Source organism: Tasmannia lanceolata, unplaced genomic scaffold, assembly GCF_043159265.1.
Source record: "Tasmannia lanceolata isolate RefF3 unplaced genomic scaffold, GAP_Taslan_0.1 ptg000020l, whole genome shotgun sequence".
NCBI lineage: Eukaryota > Viridiplantae > Streptophyta > Magnoliopsida > Canellales > Winteraceae > Tasmannia > Tasmannia lanceolata.
The window spans coordinates 26,717,765-26,737,726 of NW_027518697.1; the positions used below are offsets into that span (position 1 = coordinate 26,717,765).

Consider the following 19,962-nt stretch of genomic DNA (forward strand, 5'->3'; position numbering starts at 1 on the left):
AAAATAATTTTCGTAAGTACCACACATGTTTCCTACCGTTTCACATGCATTTTGTACGAGTGATACATTCGTTTATCACGCGTTTCACACATGATCTATAAAAGTTTCACATATGTTTCCCATGTATTTCGGAGACATATCTCCAATTTTTTTATCATGTTTCGGAAACGTTTCCGAAACACGTTTAACGCGTTTTAGGGGAAACTGGTTTCCCACCTGCCCAAGGAGTTTCTGGCAACCATGGTTTGCCCTATATGTGGAGAAAGTTTTTTAAAAAAAAAAAAAAAAATATATATATATATAGAGAGAGAGAGAGAGAGAGGAAACTGTTGGTGAGCTAGCTTGCCCAATCACATGGGGGCCCACTTTGTTAGGATGATCCAAACCATTCATTTGAAAGTCCCTTGTGATTGGGCAAGCTAGCTCACCATAAGTTTGGTGAGCTTAAGCTCACCAACAGTTTCCTCATATATATATATATATATATATATATATATATATCAAATAGTGCTAAGGTGCCTAAATTTACTGTTGGATTATGATGAATTGCAGCACGTAAAAAAATCGAATTTGCCTCTAAAGGCTCCAAGTGTATAGGTGGTTGTATTGGCTGAGTCTCTTTCCTGGAACTGCATACAATATACTTGACTCCATCTTTTCAGTAAGTAATGGTCGAGTGCTTCAGCTTGTTTTCTGGGTTGTGACTTATATTGCAGAAAGTAGTAGAAATACATTATTTATATAAGTCAAATCGAGTTTTAGATACTACGCATTTCCTAATCATTACTACAAATTTTATGTTGTATCACTTTACACTAACAAACGTATTGGACCTTCACCAATAAACTAATTGAATGGAAAGTTTATGAATTTTTTGACAAAATTTTAAGGCCAAACTTAAGCATGAATTCAAAATGTACTATGAAAACATATCTAGAAATAACAACCACCTTGCAGGAGATCCAGAACTTTACATTGCTATGGATAAAAATTAACTTCTAATCAGTCTAATATACATAATAGGACATGGAGAATGTCCATTACGAGAACAAATTACCTGACACTTTGCCGAAAAACTCTTTTCTGATTCACCAAAGGAGTTTTGACACTCTTTGAGCTTTTTCTCTATCTGTTCTATGTCTTTATCTCTCAACTGTCGCTGCCTCTCCATATCTGCAGTAAGAGAGTCTACTTGATGTTCAAGTTTCCGACATAGACTTTCATAATCAAATTCTTCTTTAAGATTGACCATGTTTATTACTTTCATTGCCTGCAAAGAATGGACACAAGGCGATTTCTGAGCTGCACAGGATTATTGAAAAGATGTCTATGAATGATTTTAAACAGGGGGACTTGACTTTTTTAAACAAACAAAATAGTAATTAAAGAGGTGCAGCTCAAAACACCTAAATCAATTACTATTAACTAGTGAAAAGCAGTACATGTATATATAAAATGGAAAATAATAAAATGGCATTCATGATCCTAAACACAAAACATAACTTCCCTTGTAGAACATTTAGAAACAAAATAATAAGAAATGTAAATTACAAAAACAATCCGTGATTAGCGTACAGATCCCAGATCTAGCATACTTATGAGAAGTTCACATCTATCTCCTAAAGCTTTAATGGTATTCTATGACTAGTCGTTACTGTTAAGGAGAATTCCAATATTCCAAGCTGTGTTGCATGAATTCTTTGCCCCCCTATGCTGAATCCATGTCGACACGTCTCCACACGCGAATCGGACATGGATTCATGTGGGACAACCTAGATTCTTGCCGTAGCCATGTCCTGCACGAATCCTATTTTTTCGGGCAAATCCGACTCATCATTGTCTCTTTTAAAATGCGAACCCTGTATATTTTCCCTTTAAACGTGTTTCCTTCATAACTATTTTTTATATGAAAGCACGACTCATACTCTTTTAATAAAATCCCTAATGCCTCGACTCTAGAACATCGACCTCCCGCTCCGACTCTCTTAATAAAAATTCTATGGCCTCAACCCTTCATCCTCAAATTTTTCATAAATACACACACACACACACACAGACATATAAAAAGAGAGAGAAGGAAAGAAAACAAAAAACAAACATTAAATACAGAAAAAGTGGAAGGAAAATTTTAAATGTTAGATGAACTTGAAAAAATATATTATATGGCATGGTTCATCGAGGTTTTAGTAACTGTAAAACTACTAATGAGGGATTTACTTGTCTATATATCGTTCCATTCGATCTTTGAGGTCCCTACTTCACCTCGACGGCTATGCCATGATGTCCCTTGAAGCATATATGCGATGGATAGACTCCTGTAAACATGTCATATTTGTTTACTTGAACAGAAACCAGAATTGAACACGAGCGAGCGGATTTGATAATGGACTCTCGGGTGAGATGGTGTTATTTAATCTTTTAAACTTTAACACTCCCCCTCATGTGTGGCCCTTCTTTTTAGGGTTGCCCTACACGTGGCACATGTGGCCCCACTTTTTGGGTTGGTGTAACGACCATTTTTTTCTTCGTTTTGAATTAAAATTTACACCCTAATTAAATCACTTAACAAATTGATAAGGACACCCTTTTTCTTTTATTTGATTTTTTGAAATTACTTAAGCTTTTGGTATTGGCACTCGTTTTTTTTAGAAACCACTTAAACCCACTGATAATGAGACCCACACACACATGCCTCTAGTGGGCCCTTCCCACCTAACCGACTAAGAGAGAGAGAGTCATCGTAATAAAAAGTAGAGAGAGAGAGAGAGGGAGGCGAGAGTTAGAGAGAGAAAGAGTCCAAGAGAGAGGACTTGAAAAAAAAGAGACTGAGAGAGAGAGAGAGAGAGAGTGGAAGAAACGAAAAGAAGAGAAAATGAGGAAAAGAAAGTAAAGAAAGAGAGAAAGAGAAGAAGAAAAGGGAATAAGCTAGGGGTTCTCCGAAATTTGGTCTTCTTCACACGTAAGTGCCCTAATTTGGTACCTTTTGAATTTTAATGTTAGTTCTGATTTGTATTTTAGGGTTTCTGTGAAAAATATGAGTTTCTTGAATCAAGAAAAGGGAATTTTGGGTAATCTCTTTAGGGTTTAAGGTAAAATCCTAATTTAAGATATAGGTATGTGTTTGTAGTGAGTGGTGTACGTATGATTTTCCAAAAGGCTATTGGTCTAGCAGTGAATCGTATGTGAATTTTGGATTGGTTTTTAAATAAATCAGCATGTAAAAATAGGTTTTAAAGGGCAGTTTTGGAGGATTTTTTTTGGCATAATTATGTTATGAATTATGTTTGTGAAGCTATATGGAAGACATGAGGGTGTTTGGATGTCGTTTTGATAAAAAAAAAATCAGCAATAATGAGCTTGAATTTTGTTTAAAAACCTTGTTTTTTGGAAGGATTTAATATAAAAGAGTGATGTGTGAAAGTATGTTAATGTAAAGTAATGTTGTGTGTATTGGTGAGTTGGAGGATCTTTGTTATGTGTCAAATGATAAAAAAAAAAATAAGGGTGATTAGTGAGAAAAAGAAACGAGGGGTCAAGTTAGATAAAGTTGTAATTTCAAGAGCTAGTTGTATGTAAGGATAGGTTAGAAGTACTTATAGTAAGGAAAAATAAATAAGTTAAAAAGGGCTCACTAGGATTTAAAGAAAAATAAAACCACTAAGATAAATAAGCTAACACCATTGACACGTGTTTTCAGGAAATTTCCCGAGTGATACGTAGGACTTTACACTTCATCCTTTCCATTTAAATCAAGTAAAGGCAAGTGATAGTGACTTTCATATCAATGGTTTCCAAGAATGAAATCGTAGTTATAATTGTGTTTTTTTTTTAATTCTTGTTGCCTCTTACATATGATATTACATTATTGAAGGATATCATGCTCATAATTGAAATTGTTGAAAATAAATGGAACTTGTTAAAAGCTAACAATGTAGGTGCAAGAGACACAAAAAGCCCTCATTGTAAAGAGTGAAAGAGGTACGTATAAAAAGCATGATTGCCTGCATGGTAATATTGGGAGGGAGGCCCAAAAAGGGAGACCCACAAGTGGGTAGAGGGTCCTTGATGGGAAATGCCGATTGAATCTTTTACTTTTCATGCACATGCATATTTTCTTACTTTCTACATATTATTATTTTAGTTGTTTAACATGTTTCTTGTCCAGATTTTCTTTTCAAATACTATTATTGCAATATCTATAATCATAAGAAAACTTTTATAATGAGATTTTATTTTTGGTGGACTCTTACCATACGAGCCACTAGATGATTTTGCACAGCTTTTGCTAACCCCGTTTTCCCTCACAAGGATCGAGGAAATCGAGGAAGGGGCTTTTGCCAACGAACAAACATAATTCACCATCACGGGAATTGGGAGCGTGTTCGTAGAGTTAAAGTGTTGATATAATATCCAGTAGTTGGATATTTAGTTATTTGATTTGTTTACAGACTTTGAGTAGTATCTGAGTAATAGTTGATCGGTCGAAATTTTATTTTATTCCTAGATATGGTATTATTTTAGAATTGATTACTGTTATGGATTTTATTTTAATGAAAGAGAACATTTAGTTTAGTTTGTCATGATGAATCATTTTTCAAGTATGTATGGTTTTTTTTTTAAAATTCATGTGGTTTTTATTTGTTTCTTTGTTCGTAGCGACCACTCTGAAAGAGGGTCGTTACAATTGGCAATTACATGTGGATTTTAAACGTCGAGGAGATTTGAACAAATGACCTTTTGCTCTGAGACCATGTGAAACTACCAATAACGCCAGAAGCTTAAGCTGTTGGAGACGGTGTTATTTAATCCTTTATACTTTAACAGTAACTATAATGATATTAGTCAACTCACCGTATACAGTAAGAATTTGTTGATGTTTAACCACATCATACAGATACTAATTAGAATTTAGTGAAGTTCTGGTGGTTTAAAAGTAACAACCAAGATCTGGAGACGTGTGATCGAATCCCACCCGGGTTTACCCGATGTGCGTGGTTTACGGGCTATTGTGCGCATCCGTAGGGAATAGTCCTACTTCCAAAGGGGGTGGGGACACCCTACGTCACAAAAAAAAAAAAAAAGTTACAACAAGATAATTAGGATATCCAATCCTACTATTCTGATTTTACGAGATGGTGGACGGAACAAGACATGTTGTGAAGTTTCTCATACAATTTCAACCTAAGTTTGAGAGGTAATGCTGGCATTAGTAGTCGTGGGAAACATTTTGATTTACAATATGACTACAGAACTACTTGAGGCGGAAACTCGAATGTATACACAGGCAAACATTGATGTTGCACCTCCGTCTACACAAGATGCGGTATTCCTTCCACAAGGTCACTAGGGACAGCCCCTCACACACAATTTACCACAAGGTCCAATGTTATGAATGCAAAGAGGGAGGTGAATTGGTCAATTAGAAAATTTAGGCTTAATTAAGGGAAATTAAAAATTAATCTTCTAATTAAGCACTAATTAGTCTAACCCTTGTTAAAACATGTATATAAATAAAAGCTAGGATTTAGACTTTCTAATAATGCACATTTACTAACCCTTGTTCAAATGGATATCATAATGCAATTAGGGTTTATAACATTTAACACAAGTGCATTTACTAACCCTTGTTCAATTAAAGCATAAGCACAAGTAAGGTTAGAGATTACCAATCACCACACGTGCAAGAGAAGGAAAGGAAGAGAGAGAGAGACAATGCACACCACAATGAGGACACCAAGATTTTATAGTGGTTCGGTCACAACTTGACCTACTCCACTCTTCCAAGTTTGGCTCCTTGGGTACTCCACTATGGTGAGATTTCAAGCCTAATCTCGAAGCTCTTACAATAAGCTTTTCCATTCTCAAGGGCCAAAGCGAAGCCCGTCGCACGAAGCCTTCGCAAGGGAATCAAACCCTCACACATGATTCACCTTTCTTCCCGGGCCAAATCGGAGACCCTTTTCTTCACCTTTCTTTAGGGGCCGAAGAGGAGACCCTCACATGAAGAACAAAGAAAAATAAAAACCCCCTTGCCTCTTAATAGGCGGATTACAAAGTTGAAAGCTCACAATCACTCCAAGAAATAAATAAATAAAAGCCCTATGGAGTGCCTCTTGATAACATGTAAAAATGGAAGATCAAAGAGGTTTTTAGCTATTGAAATAAAAAGGTTGAAGCTCAAAGAGAAATGGGATTTGAGGAGATAGGTTTTAATCATGTATATATAGTGTATTTGAAAATATGACCGTTTGGGGTAAAACTGTGAATAAATGGCTTGAAAAAGTCAAGCAGAAAACGCCCCAACGGCTAGTTTGCTCGACCACGGCGGTCGACCGGGCTACAGCGGTCGTCCGCCCCTATCGGGCTCCCTATTCTATTTTCAAATTTCTTACCGTCGCGGTCGACCGACCACATGGCGGTCGCCCGGCGAGGGCTTACTGTTTGCTCAAAATATTTGGCTCAAAAACCTATCCTGGTCGACCGACCCACGGCAGTCGCCCGCCTTAGACCAAATTGGATTGTTCTGTTTGAAACAGAAGCGCATCCGCGTTCGCCCAGCTTAACCCGGTCGACCGACCCGATAAAATTCGAGATTGCCTGGATTTCCAGGTTCCATCCTGCGGTCGCCAGGCATAACCTGGTCGACCGGCCCTGAGTGAAATTTCATTTTAACTTTAAAATCCAGGGGCTTTTGGGCAATGGTCTTTAGGCTTAAGTCCAAGGTTTTCAAACACATTTTTGGGTGTGTTGATGGTTTTCAAAGATATAAAATGTTAAGTATAAAAATCATTTGAAAACCTTTTGAAAGTGCATTTAAACATAAAATCAAGAGGACTCCAAATACATTCTAAAAATGAATACCATGAGCCTTCTTGGAATGTCTTGGCTCCTTTGCACTTTCTTGGACTTCTTCGGCTTGGGTGAACATCTTGACCTTGTCTTGGCTCTTGTAACATCCTCCAATTTTCACTGCATGTAGAGAGGTGCATGAGGTGTCACCAAAGGTATGTTCAGCTCCAAACTCCTTCTTGACACTTGCTTAGGAACTAGTGGGATCTTCATGATGAGCTTCTTTACTTGAGCATCTTCAAATGAGGATGACTCCAATGTAGGTGCAAGCTCTTGGTTCCTTTGATCCTTGATCCACAAGTCATGTATTGTGAAGAGTTGTGTAATGGCGATTATGATATGAAATTCCTGTATACAACACAACACCTCAAAGCAACACATTAGTCCATAAATGCTAATCAATTTGGTTTGCTAGCATCAAAACAAAAAGGTAAGATGAATGATTAACCCATGAGAACCCTTGGGCTTACACATAGAAATCTGGTCTCCAACTACAAGAAGAAATACATCTTCCTATGTCACCACTCTGGACAACATAATCTATGAATGTTTTTGCATACCTGAGGGTCGTGGGGGTAGCAAACAATCTAGTCAAAAAAAATTCATTTGATTAATTCTGGTGGTAGAGGAACCCCGTGACGCTACTATTCCCAAACCAAAATGCCTCCGATCAAGAAGCACCGTCAACAATTCCACCAACAGATGATTTAGGAGACCATTGAAGTTCCTATTCTTGGTGCAATTTCCAATATTGAAAATACACCAGTGATCAAAGAATTGTCACAGTTAATGGTGGACGCCTATCTGAAGTTAGAACTGTTTTGAATAAAACCTCTCAAGATCTGTCCCTATCTTTAACTAGTGTCTTTGTTTTTCCTCATGTATATACGAACTTAGTCTTTGTAGGAAATTTTTCTCTATTTCATTCTCTCCATCTGGTTGTGTTATACAGGACCTAAACACAGGGAGGGTGATCAGGATGTGACATAAGCATGGACTTCTTTACTTTGTTTTCGCTAATAAGGCGAAAATTTCCTCACTTGTCTATTTCCTTTCTTCATCTTCATTTCATAACACATGGTCTCTCTGGCATAGACATTTAGGTCATCCACACAGAGACAGATTTAGTTCAATGTTAAAACCTAGACTGATTATGACACAAAGTATTTTTATTTTTTTTGAATGGTGGAATTTTTATTAAGAAAAATCAAAGACCGAGATGGTCAATACAAAGAAAAAACTAAAAAAACTACAGATCATAAGCAGACAAAGGCAGTCACAAGGGTTCGAACTATCTTAAGGAGGGAGATGATCATATATCTCTAGACCCTCCTTAGGCATCCCTTCCCTAGCCAATCTATCAGCCTCTCTATTGGCTGACCTTCTAACATGCTGGAATGAGATTGGAGATTCTCCTACTCGGTCTCGAATCTCATCAAAACATAGCGCAAATTGCCAAGGGCACGGATGATCTCCTTGTAGCCATCGAATCACATTAAGGGAGTCCCCTTCCACAACTACCTTTTCGAGGCTTTCCACGTCTAGTAATTGTATTCCCTAGTGTGTAGCCCTGACCCTCCGCCTCGCAGGCATCCGAGATCCCAATGGGACCTGGAAATGGCCAAATTACCTCCCGTCTCAGCTCTAAGGATACCTCATATTCCTGTAGGATTATGGTTACCCACACTGGACCATCAAAGTTTAACTTTAAAAATCCCAAGCCCGGAGGTTCCCACTCCTGACTATCGTATGCCGTTGCTCTGTGCTCATACAAATTTCTTTCCACTCATACCATAAATTGAAGGCCGACACAAACCTGAAACCGGAAGTGTCCTCATCCAGGATATGGTCAAAGCTATCACTTTAAAGAAGAGGAATGAGGAATTCTTTGCGTATCCTTTAAAAACTCTAGCATTTCTCTCCTTCCATAGGACCCAAATCGTGGCTAAAAATGATACTTCCATAATATTTTTCCTTTTTTCCTTCAAGCGACGGCTGGCCAACCCTCCAACAATTCAATGAGTTTCTTTTGAAATACCCACGACATCCAAACCTGCTGAGGACACGGATCCATAGTTCCTTAGCCAAATTGCAATGCATGAAGATGCAGTCCACTGATTCTCCTGCCTCTATGCATAGTGCACAATGGTCAACAATCAACATTTCCCTCTTACGAAGGAAGCCCACCATCTGAACCTGTCAAATAGGGGAACCCAGCCTAGGGTGCATACTCCAGGAGGCGGCTGGATGGTCCAAACTTTAGCTACTCTGGAAGTCGCAGGGCACGGCCCAAGGTGATGATAGAACGATTTGAAAGAGAATATCCAAGAAAAATTCCAGATCCAAACTCGTTTGTCCTCTCCCGAGAGCTTAATAGAACACCCTTATAATGTTTCCATCAGTCTCATCACCATCTCAAGTTCCCGATCAAAGAAACTTATCCCAAAAGACAGACTTGAAATTATCCTGTTATTACTCCTGTGGTAGAAATATTTTACCAAAGCCTCCTTTGACACTGCTCTAAGATATAATGCCGGGAATGACTCCTTTAAGGGAATGGAGGCACACCACTTCTCTTGCCAAAATCTTACCCTGTCTTCCAAGTATACCCTGAATCTAATTCCTTCTAAGAACTTGTGTCTGAATCAGACTATATCTCTCCAAACCGTCACTCCTGGCTGATTTAATCAGTCGTCTGTCTCCCAATGCCCTGTAGTTGCACCGTATTTGCTCTCAATCACTATAACACCCTTCTAATGACTCAAAGCATTGTCTCTCATGTTTTTTCTTTGTCTTCCTCTTTAAATTGTGATATCTATTTGCTTAGTAAAAGAACCAAGTATTCTTCCTTATAAGTCCTCATGGCACCAAAGAACATTTTGAATTGGTTCATAATTCTGGGTGTATGGGACCTGCATTAGTGTCAAACCTCCAAGGGTATCACTATTCATCTTTTTTTTCTTTTTTTTTTGAAATGGAAAAGTTATAATCTATTTAATCATGTTTATTGATGATCATATATGATTTACATGATTACAACTATTACGAATGAAATTTAACATTATAAATGTCGTCAACGTGCTTGTCAAGATGGTTAAAACGTATCTTCACTCAGGGAAAAAATATTCCATGCTCTAATTCGGGGGGGGAATATCTATCTTGTGACTTTCTGAGATTTATACAGAACGAGGGTGTCCACTCCCAAAAAAGTTATTTGAATATATTTCGACAAAATGGCATCGTTGAAAGAAAGAACAGGCATCTTCTCTCCATCTATTCCATTCTGATTGAATTCCAAGCTGAGCATTTTCTTAGGGGGGAAGGCTGCTCTTACTCATTTCCATTTGATCAATTGTCAGTTTTCAGGTACCTTGCACAGCAAATCTCATTATCAGTCTTTTAGGTCATCCCCCAGGCTATTCACTGCTCCATATTTTTTATTGCATTTGTTTTATTTATTCATCTTCGACATGAGAGAGATAAACTCTCACCCCATGCTGGAAAATGTATTTTTGTAGAATACAGAGGTGGTCAGAAAGGATTTTGTTGTTTTGACCTTGGTCAGCATCGTATGTATGTCTCCTGACACAGTTTTCTTGAAAACATTACTATGACCATCTTCCATAGGAATTGTCTCCTCCATCTCTATGTTACTTCCTTCCTTTGGTGATGAAAGTAGTCCATCCCATTATGATGATTTCAACACCTACATTGACACCCATAGTCACTTTTTTTCTTTTTGAGATGATAATATATTAAAGAAGGCGGGCCGAGACGGACCACCAGAGATACAAAGATAATACATCAATAACAATCAAAACAAAGACAGAAATGTAGAGAACAGGAAAGGCAGCTCCATCCTCAGATGAGTGTCCATTACATCTGAGGAAGAAAGGCACTTATCAACAAAAAAAAAAAGAAGAAGAAGAAAGGCATCCCACTCCAAGTTCCGAAACCATATCCTTCACCAAGCTCAGGTACTACTTCGCCCCCTAGAACCTCCTCCTCAGATGAGTGTCCATTACATCGTTCTAAACGTCAAACTTATCCTACTGAACGTCTTGGATTTTCATCCAAAGCACTCATTGTCAAAATTGATGAACAAGTTCTCCCTTCAACCGATACACAAGCAGCGAACTAATATTTTTTGAGACGAGCTGTGGAAGACCAGCTCCATCCTCTCCGTGAAAGTGGCACAAGGGATTTGGTTTTGTGTCCTCTTGATGCATCTATAAGCAAATGGGTATACTCTTTATTGATTTCACAGTCATAGGTGTTTTTTTCTGTTTCTTTTTATTATTCTTGGAATTGGTCTCAAAATTTAGCTGTAGTAGTTAATATTCTGAGGTAGCATTATTTAAGGTAGTTTCAATTAGGGAATACCAAGATCTCTAATTCAAAGGGTAGCTTCCATGGGTAAAAAATGTTTTCCATTCATTTATTCAGTGAGGCAGCATTAGAATTTGATTTTCCTTGACACTTGGGTCTTGGATGATTCTTGAGAAAACTATTTGTAATTCCTGGGGATTAGGCAGGTGGCCACTTAACTCTTGTCTGATTGTCCTTGTTAAAGTATAAAAAATTAAATAATGCCTTCTCCAACGACTAAAGCTTTTGGGGTACTTGGTAGTCCTGAAGTAAATTGTCAATTGTTTCCTTTTCCCATTCAGTTCTACACGATGCTAATTATTTTTCTTTGAATAATTGTGGTAATTCTCTATACCTCAGATCAAACAATGCAAGTTACTGTACAAAGTCACTCTGCTGTACCTTATACTCTGTCTTGGTTTTTGTGTTTTTTTTCTTTATCTTGTAGGGAGCTGTAGGAGTTTTTATTGAAACATTTTCGTGATTTGATGGGTAAGGTGCCCATCCATCTAATCTTTTATTAAACACCTAAATATAAGATTGGAAATAATTTAATATTTTATAATGCTAATAGCATGAGATGAATGGTTGGAAGGTTTAGATGATAGGGCACCTGCTCTTATAATCATGCTTTTTGGAATCTCCACAATGCAAGATTAGACAAGTCCCTGTGATTAATAATAAATTATTCATTTATCACTTGCTATCTCATCTGTTATGTGTAATGATTGTATTTGGTTGCATATGAGTATTTGATTACGTGCTGGTATTTCTTTAATCAGGGTCAAGATTTTTCTTTTTCCTTTTCTCAAATTTTAAATGTAAAAACTAAAAAGATCGTTTTAGTTCTCCACCTTCAGTATATCGGTTGTTACAGCACGTTGATATTGCATGAAAAATTGTTGGAATTGGAAGTGTCTGAGCTGATTTAGCAAAGAAAGAACAACTAGTGTTTATAATTAACATTACATAAAATAATAATACCAATGACAAAACGTGTGTACAAAAATGCCACATCTAATTCTAATCAAATTTAGAGTCACAGACACTCTATTTGCACTTCAAAATCCTTGCCTTGAATCCTCACCAATAGTAGATGTTTTACCTCTTGCAATGCCCCTTTCTTAGGGTTAGAGAAAGAAGATGAAAGTCAAGCATGGTAAGAACAATAGAAGAGGAAGTGGAAAGGAGAATACAAGAAGATTAAAGTTATAATGACAGTAAATGGGAAAAGCGAAAAATTCAGAAAGAAGAAACCAAAAGGAACTGAAGAAGTGAAAGAATAAATACATACATACAGATATATAAATACATATAACATTAAACTGCTTAGGAGGGTGAGATAAAGGAATCTTATAAGAAATTTTTGTGATTATTCATAAAATTGACAAAAAGGAAAAATCATTTTCTTTTCCGGCCATAAAAATGACCCTGAGCATGCAAAATTACCCAAAAATTGTAGACTTTAGATTGTACATAGCAATTTTTTGAAATACTCTCCATGTTTTTACAATTTGGCACTCAGGTTAGGTCATCAACATGTGTGAACAACAGAAGAGTGGACAATAATTTTAAGCATGATTGTGCCGGCAATTTGGCAACACTAAAAGGGAGGGAGTGTCCATAGCTTTTCTATATCATAGCAATGAAGGATTGTAATATCCTATGATTACTGGAAAGGAAAAGAATAATGGCTGTATGTGACAACAATAGCCAATACAATTTATGACATGAAAAATTATAAATAATTTGCCAAATGCAGTATTTACCCGCTGACCAAACATTATTGTGCTCGCTGTTTCAGCATGATGCCGTGCAGATGGTCCAATTGTTATTATAAGAGAGGTCCTTGCCGATCCTGTACGATAGAAACTAAAGATGAGTGAGAAGAATTTCAGTTGACATATAATATAGTATTAACCAATCCAGTAAGGTGTTGACAGTTAATACAGAATAAAATTTAAATGCAGAATTTCAAGGTGACCTGCAAATTTCTATTTAACCTACCAATGAGAAAGTTGAAAATTAGCCAAATGGAGAACAAGTTTTTTTTTTAACTGTGCAAATGGAGAACAAGTTGTAACAAAAAAGGACATTAAAACTGTTCAGTTTTATTTTACAATAAAGAAATGGTTGTTTTATTTGATCCGCATTCCCTCTATTTCACGATGAAGAGAAACGAATGCAGTTTTCAGATTAAAACTCCTTGATTACTACCTAGAACTCTCTCCATGGTATTGATGAGTTACATATAGTATACTACAACTTAGATTAAAAAAAAACAGCCATTTCCAGGAAGAAAATACCCATAGGAGAATTTGCAGAGTGTATTCAATAGTGCACAATTCAAGTGGCCTGAATATTATTCTAGAAACTCCTATATCTTTTTGAAGCATTTAGAGAATGCGAAAAATATGAATGACAAGTACAGATCGTGTAACCTCCAAATGAATCACGAAGGAGTCTTGTGAGCTTGGAGTCTCTTGTCGGTATATGAGGACTGTTTTCAGCTAATGCATTTATACATTTTCCAAGAGAAGTGAGGGAAAGATTGATGGACTTAGCCTCGTCAAGCGTGTGACCTTCACTGCCTGCAACATGAAACATAATGTAATGAGAAAACAAATAAGGTATAGAAATAAAAATATTTGAAAAGAACGGAATGTGATGGGAACCATCCTTCACATGAATCAAGAATGACAAGTAAATACATCATAAAAGTGGGGATCATAATGTATTATGAATATTTTAAGTGTTCATTTTCTTATTAGAGTACTATTTCTATGTAGAATTTATTTTTAAGATTCCAAGCTTTAAGTGATTTAAGCGTCCATGTCTCAAGTAAATAAGAGTCCAAGTTTTAGCTACCAAAAGTCCATGTTAAAGTTGTTAAGAGACCCAGTTGGCCTTAGTCGAAGGTTCTATATATGTAAAGCCTTTTGAATAAAATTTTTAGACAGTTGCGGCCCTTGCGGTGGGGACCATCGCTGGCATTCTACAAGTTTCAGGGTATCTTGGGTGCCCTTATCATTTTTTAGCCTATTATTAAAGTGGGTGCCATTATCAATGTCAACCCAAGTGTTTTTGACACTTCACTTAAGCCACAGCGCCCACATGGAAAGAAAGTATAGTATTAGTTGAGAGGTTTCTATTGTTAAAAGAGGTAAAACTTGAAGTGAAAGGGACACTAGTCATATCTGTATTGGTTGAAATTCATTAAGGTGTCTACGTCTATTTGAGTCTTACTAGGAGTTTGTTTTAAGAGCCTAGTAGATATTGTAGTAGGTTTAGGAAGTCTACAAAGGAAAGTCCATCGATAAAGAGTCTTAAGTTTGAGCCCTACGTAAGATAGAAATTGAGGTTTAGAACTTGATTTGTGTGAGTTTTAGGAGTCCTAATTCTACCCTAATCTTGAATTTTGTGATAAGCCTCTCTCTCTATATATATCTATCTATCTATCTATCTATATATAGCCTATGGCCTTATTTCTCACGATGAATGATGAATAAAATTAGTTATTTTTTCTTTGAGTTGTTGTGATGCCTTAGATCCTATGGTGGGATGCCTAGGAGACCCCGATGCGATGTGAGGTCATCTATCCATCCATAAACTCTTTCTGATATTTGATCCAAAACCTTCTATGCCTACCACCTTCCATCCATACCAGTCTCTTACTTTATTACCCATCCCCATTTGATGCTTGATCCAAACTGATGTAGATCTAGTTCAGATGAATATTGAAACTGCAGCAAAAATGCCATAGGATATTCTGTTCTTTTTTCATTCTCAATAACATTTGAGCTTTCCTAGTGTAAGGAAGTTAGACATTTCTGTTGTTCGAACATGGCATTAGAGATGTCTATTAGGTGTTCAATGATATTCACTTACAGAACCACAGATCTGGAAATAGCATACAAAATACTAATTATAAGATAACTGGTGCTATTTTCTAAGTAATCTGAACTTAGAAACAATGCAAATTAGGAAAATAGATACTTAAAGATATAAGTTCAAAACCAAACCGGATTTGTCTATTCTTTCAGATCCAGCAAGATCAACGATCAGTAGCTTGCTCTTCAGAACAATAGGTACACCATTGCTGCTATGTAGATGAACTGTGTTGCCATTCTCATGACCAGAGACATCATTGTTCTCTTTCCCTTTAGCACTTCTTTGGATATAAACCTATACACAAATGCAGCGCAGATACATTTTATGCGGTAATAAGTATCCATGCATGGCATAATGTATAATAGAAAAATCCTAATAAGGTCCTGTTCGTTTAAGATTATGCAACCGATTGCGAGACCATAACCAATTATTGGACTCAAAATTAAACATAATTTTGAGTCCAATAATAGGTTTTGGGCTCACAATCGGTGGTCACAATCTTAAACGAACAGGGCTGAAACAAAAAGGCGATAAACAAAAATCAAGATAAACAAGATTGGAGAGGTTGACCACCATAAGAATTGCATGACTACGTGAAGATTCAGTATTCAGCCTTGTATTTGCTGCATGGCGGTTTGCCTCACCAATTAGCAATAGTTGTAGAAAGTGATCAAGATCTCGAACTTTAACTATTGTCGCACCAGGCAAGGACACTTCGCCTGTTTTGGGGTCCTCAGCAATAGGAACATTGTTCTTTTCCGGTGCTAGCAAATCATGTACAGATTCCAAATACAGCTAGAGCAACAGAAGAAGGGGAAAAAAAGCAAGTGAAGCCAAAATTAATTATGGTTGGCGCAATAAAACCTGTCGCATCAACAATATGATCTGGTACCGAACAACAGCAGCTATGTCACAAACATTTCCAATATTTTCAAAATATCGCGTTTTTGATAAAACGATAAAATCCCGAAATAATCCTGGGATTTTAAAAGTATAGCGATATTTCCATTTTTATCATAAAATATCACGATAAAATCACGATATTATCCTGATATTTTTATTTTATATTTTTTCTTTAATTTATATATTTGTATATTTTTAAACAATTTTATTTCTATTGTTTTTTTTTCCAATATAAACCCGAAAAAATATAAAAAAATAATAATATATCCCAAGATTATTCCTTGCCGAGAAATTCCCGAGAACGATATTTAAGACATAGAACAGTAGTACATCCCAGGAAGCTTTTGCAAGGGCAACCAGAAATAGATCCAGGTTTAAAAGCACATAACAAACAGTTGTTATGATGACAACAATAAACACTAATTATGGCAAAATATTGGCTGAAAACAGGAAGAAACTATTGAAAACATGCTTCTACATAATCATTTCGGTTCTTAAACTCCAGTGCTAGGAGCCTAAGACTAACAAATGAGTGGGCACCTACACTTAACTATAGCCGATGCTGCCACCGTAGTTTATCAAAACTAGGTTGATATCCTGGCCCTAAGCCTGATATGACACAATGGTAACCAACCCAAGGTCAGAGCCCATTGTGTTCTTCTAAAAAGGAAAAAGGAATTCTGTTCTCAGAGCCCATTGTGTTCTTCTAAAAAGGAAAAAGGAATTCTGTTTTGGAATATATTGTTGCAGGTGTAGGAATAAGAGAAATGAGTGAGTTGGAGAAGCCCCCCCTCACTTATGTATTTACATAAAGATAAAAGTATTACAATGACCATAATGCCCTTAGGCTACACACACATATCTAAGTATCTAACACTCCCCCTCAAGCTGGAATGTATATATTATACATTCCAAGCTTGTTACAAATGTCATTCAATTTAATCAGAGATTTAGTGAAAACATCGGCTAGTTGGTCCACAGACCGAGTAAACTAAACATGGATCTCGCCTCTATGAATTCGCTGACGAATAAAGTGACAATCAACCTCTATGTGTTTGGTTCTCTCATGGAAGACAGGATTGGTAGCTATATGAATCGCAGCCCTATTGTCACAATAAAGTTGAGCTGGAGAAGATGGTGAGAAACCAATCTCTGATAGGAGAGAGCGTAACCAAAGAAACTCTCCACTAGTATGTGACATGGCCCGGTACTCTGCTTCGGCACTAGACTTGGAAACAATGTCCTGTTTCTTACTCTTCCAAGATACTAGATTGCCGCCAACAAAGGTACAATATCCAGTAGTGGATCGCCTATCAGCAAGAGATCCTGCCCAGTCTGCATTAGAAAATCCTTCCAACCTAATATGCCCATACTTCATGAATAAGAGGCCTTTCCATGTTGCCCCTTTCAAGTAGCGAAGAATCTGAATCACTGCTGCCATGTGGGAAGTTCAGGGTGAGCTCATATGTTAGCTAACGGCACCAACAGCAAATGTTATATCTGGACGAGTGACTATAAGATATTTGAGCTTACCCACTAGCCTCCTCTATCTGCCAAGATCATCTAATAACTCTCCTTCTGGAAGAAGTTTCACATTTGGGTCCATAGGAACTGAGGCTGGTTTCACCCCAAGGTGACCTATCTCCTCAAGTAGGTCCAACACATATTTTCGTTGCGAGAGTGAGATACCCCGAGTGGAATAAGCAACCTCAATGCCGAGAAAGTATCTAAGGCATCCCAGATCTTTGGTTGAAAACTCTTTCTGCAAAAAGTCTTTAGTTTGTGTATCCCCATTGAATCACTGCATGTAATGATAATGTCATCAACATACACTATCAATAGAACACAACCAGCAGCAGCAACTGACTGATAACTGAAGACGGAGTGATCAACAGCACATTCTTCATGCCAAAATGCATGAAAGCATCAGTGAAACGTCCAAACCAAGCTCTAGGGACTACTTCAGGCCATAGATAGAGCACCACAACCAGCATATTGAGGAGGACATCTCCCCCTGAACAACATACCCAGGAGGTTGCTTCATATAAACCTCCTCAATAAGCTCGCCATGTAAGAAGGCATTCTTCACATCCAGCTGATGCAGGTGCCACCCTTTTAACTGCAAGGGAGAGAAGAACGCGGACAGATGGTATCTTGGAGACAAGAGAGAAAGTCTCATGATAATCAACTCCAAAGGTCTGGTATAACCTTTGGCAACTAAGTGCGCCTTAAGGCGCTCAACTGTCCAGTCAGGTAAGTGTTTGATGGCATAAAACCAACGGCAACCCACGAGTCGAGTTCCTGGAGGAAGAGGAACCAAATCCCATGTATGATTGACACAAAGGGCCTCCATCTCAAGGTCCATAGCCACACGCCAACCAGGATGATCAAGAGTGGCTGGCAAGGACTGCGGTACTTAAACAGAAGACAAAGAAGACACAAAACTCTGAAACATGGTGGTGAGAGAATCATAGGAAACAACTGAGGAAATAGGATGAGCAGTTGTAAGGCCAAGGGTTCCCATGGGTCAATCATTCACCTTACCTTCTTGTTTTGATGCTAGCAAACTAAATTGATTAGCTTTTATGGACTAATGTGTTGCCTTGAGGTGTTGTGTTGTATACAGGAATTTCATGTCATAATCGCCATTACAAAACTCTTCATAACACATGGCTTGTGGATCAAGAGACAAATGAACAAAGAGCTTGCACCTACATTTGGAGAGGATCAAGTCAAGAAGCTCAACATGAAGATCCCACAAGTTCCCCAACAAGTGTCAAGAAGGAGCTTGGAGTTGAACATGCCATGGTGACTCCTCATGTACCTCGACATGCATTGAAGATCGGAGGACAAGTCACAAGAGCCAAGATAAAGTTCAAGATGTTCATTCAAGCTAAAGAAGTCCAAGTAAGTGCAAAGAGCAAAGACATTCCAAGAAGACTCAAGGTTCTTATTTTTAGAATGTATTTGAAGTCCTCTTGATTTTATGTTTAAATACACTTTCAAAAAGGTTTTCAAATGGTTTTCACACTTAACTTTTTACATCTTTGGAAACCATACACACACCCAAAAATGTGTTTGAAAACCTAAGACTTTAGCCCAAAGCCCTTGGAATTTAAAGTTAAAAAATGGAATTTTACTCAGGGCCGGTCGCCCGGCATACCGGGCTATGCCGGGCGACCGTGGGATGCTACCTGGAATTCCAGGGCATCTCGAAATTTATCGGGCCGGCCGACCGAGGTAAGCCAGTCGACGCGGAAATGTTTTCTGAAAATCCAGAAAACATCCAGGTTGGGCTTCGAGGTCGATCGCCATAGGTCCGGTCGACCACGTTAGTGTTTTTAAGCCGAAAATTAATTTCAAACAGGTAGCCCTCGTCGGGCGACCGCCCTAGGGCCGGTCGACCGTGCCGGTATGATATTTGAAATTTAAACTAAGAGCCTGATAAGGGCGTGCGACAGCCTCCCTCGGTCAACCGTCGCGACATGGAAATAGATCTGTTGGGGCTTGCGCAGGTTGACTTTTCCAACCCTGTATGTTACGGTTTTACCTCTAAACGGTCATATTTCCTTGAGGGCTATATATACACTATCCAAACCTTTCTAAACAACCTTTTGGCAAGATTAAATCTTATCTTCTTGAACCTAAACTTTTGTACGAAAGGTTAAAACCTCTTTGAAGTTGTAGTTGTACATTCCATCAAGAGGTAATCCATAGGCTTTACATTTTATCTTCCTTAGAGTGTTTGTGAGCTTTCAAAGTTGTAATCAGCCTATCTAAGAGGCAAAGAGAGTTCTTTCTTTTATTTTTTCATTTGGTTGTGAGGGTCTCCGATTCAGCCCGTTAATAAGGTGAATCATTGTAAGAGGGAGGTGCCCTCGCAAGGCTTTGTGTGAAAAGGGTGTGATCCCTTTGAAGGAGAAGTTGGTGTACGGCTTTGAGATTCGCCCA

At 37.7% G+C, this 19,962-nt stretch overlaps 1 protein-coding gene across 4 annotated transcripts in view; it reads right to left on the bottom strand.

The window, feature by feature from the left end:
• LOC143854295 (kinesin-like protein KIN-UA) overlaps positions 1-19,962 on the bottom strand; it is a 107,796-nt gene that overhangs the window by 61,207 nt on the left and 26,627 nt on the right. For 3 of the 4 annotated variants that reach the window (XM_077364174.1, XM_077364175.1, XM_077364173.1), the window contains exons 5-9: positions 15,682-15,903; positions 15,240-15,402; positions 13,659-13,808; positions 12,987-13,075; positions 1,058-1,270 (exon numbers count right to left, since the gene is read on the bottom strand). In XM_077364174.1, coding sequence (XP_077220289.1) covers positions 1,058-1,270; positions 12,987-13,075; positions 13,659-13,808; positions 15,240-15,402; positions 15,682-15,903 — 837 coding nt within the window. The remainder of the gene's footprint in view (positions 1-1,057; positions 1,271-12,986; positions 13,076-13,658; positions 13,809-15,239; positions 15,403-15,681; positions 15,904-19,962) is intronic. The other variant, XM_077364176.1, reaches the window with a different exon arrangement.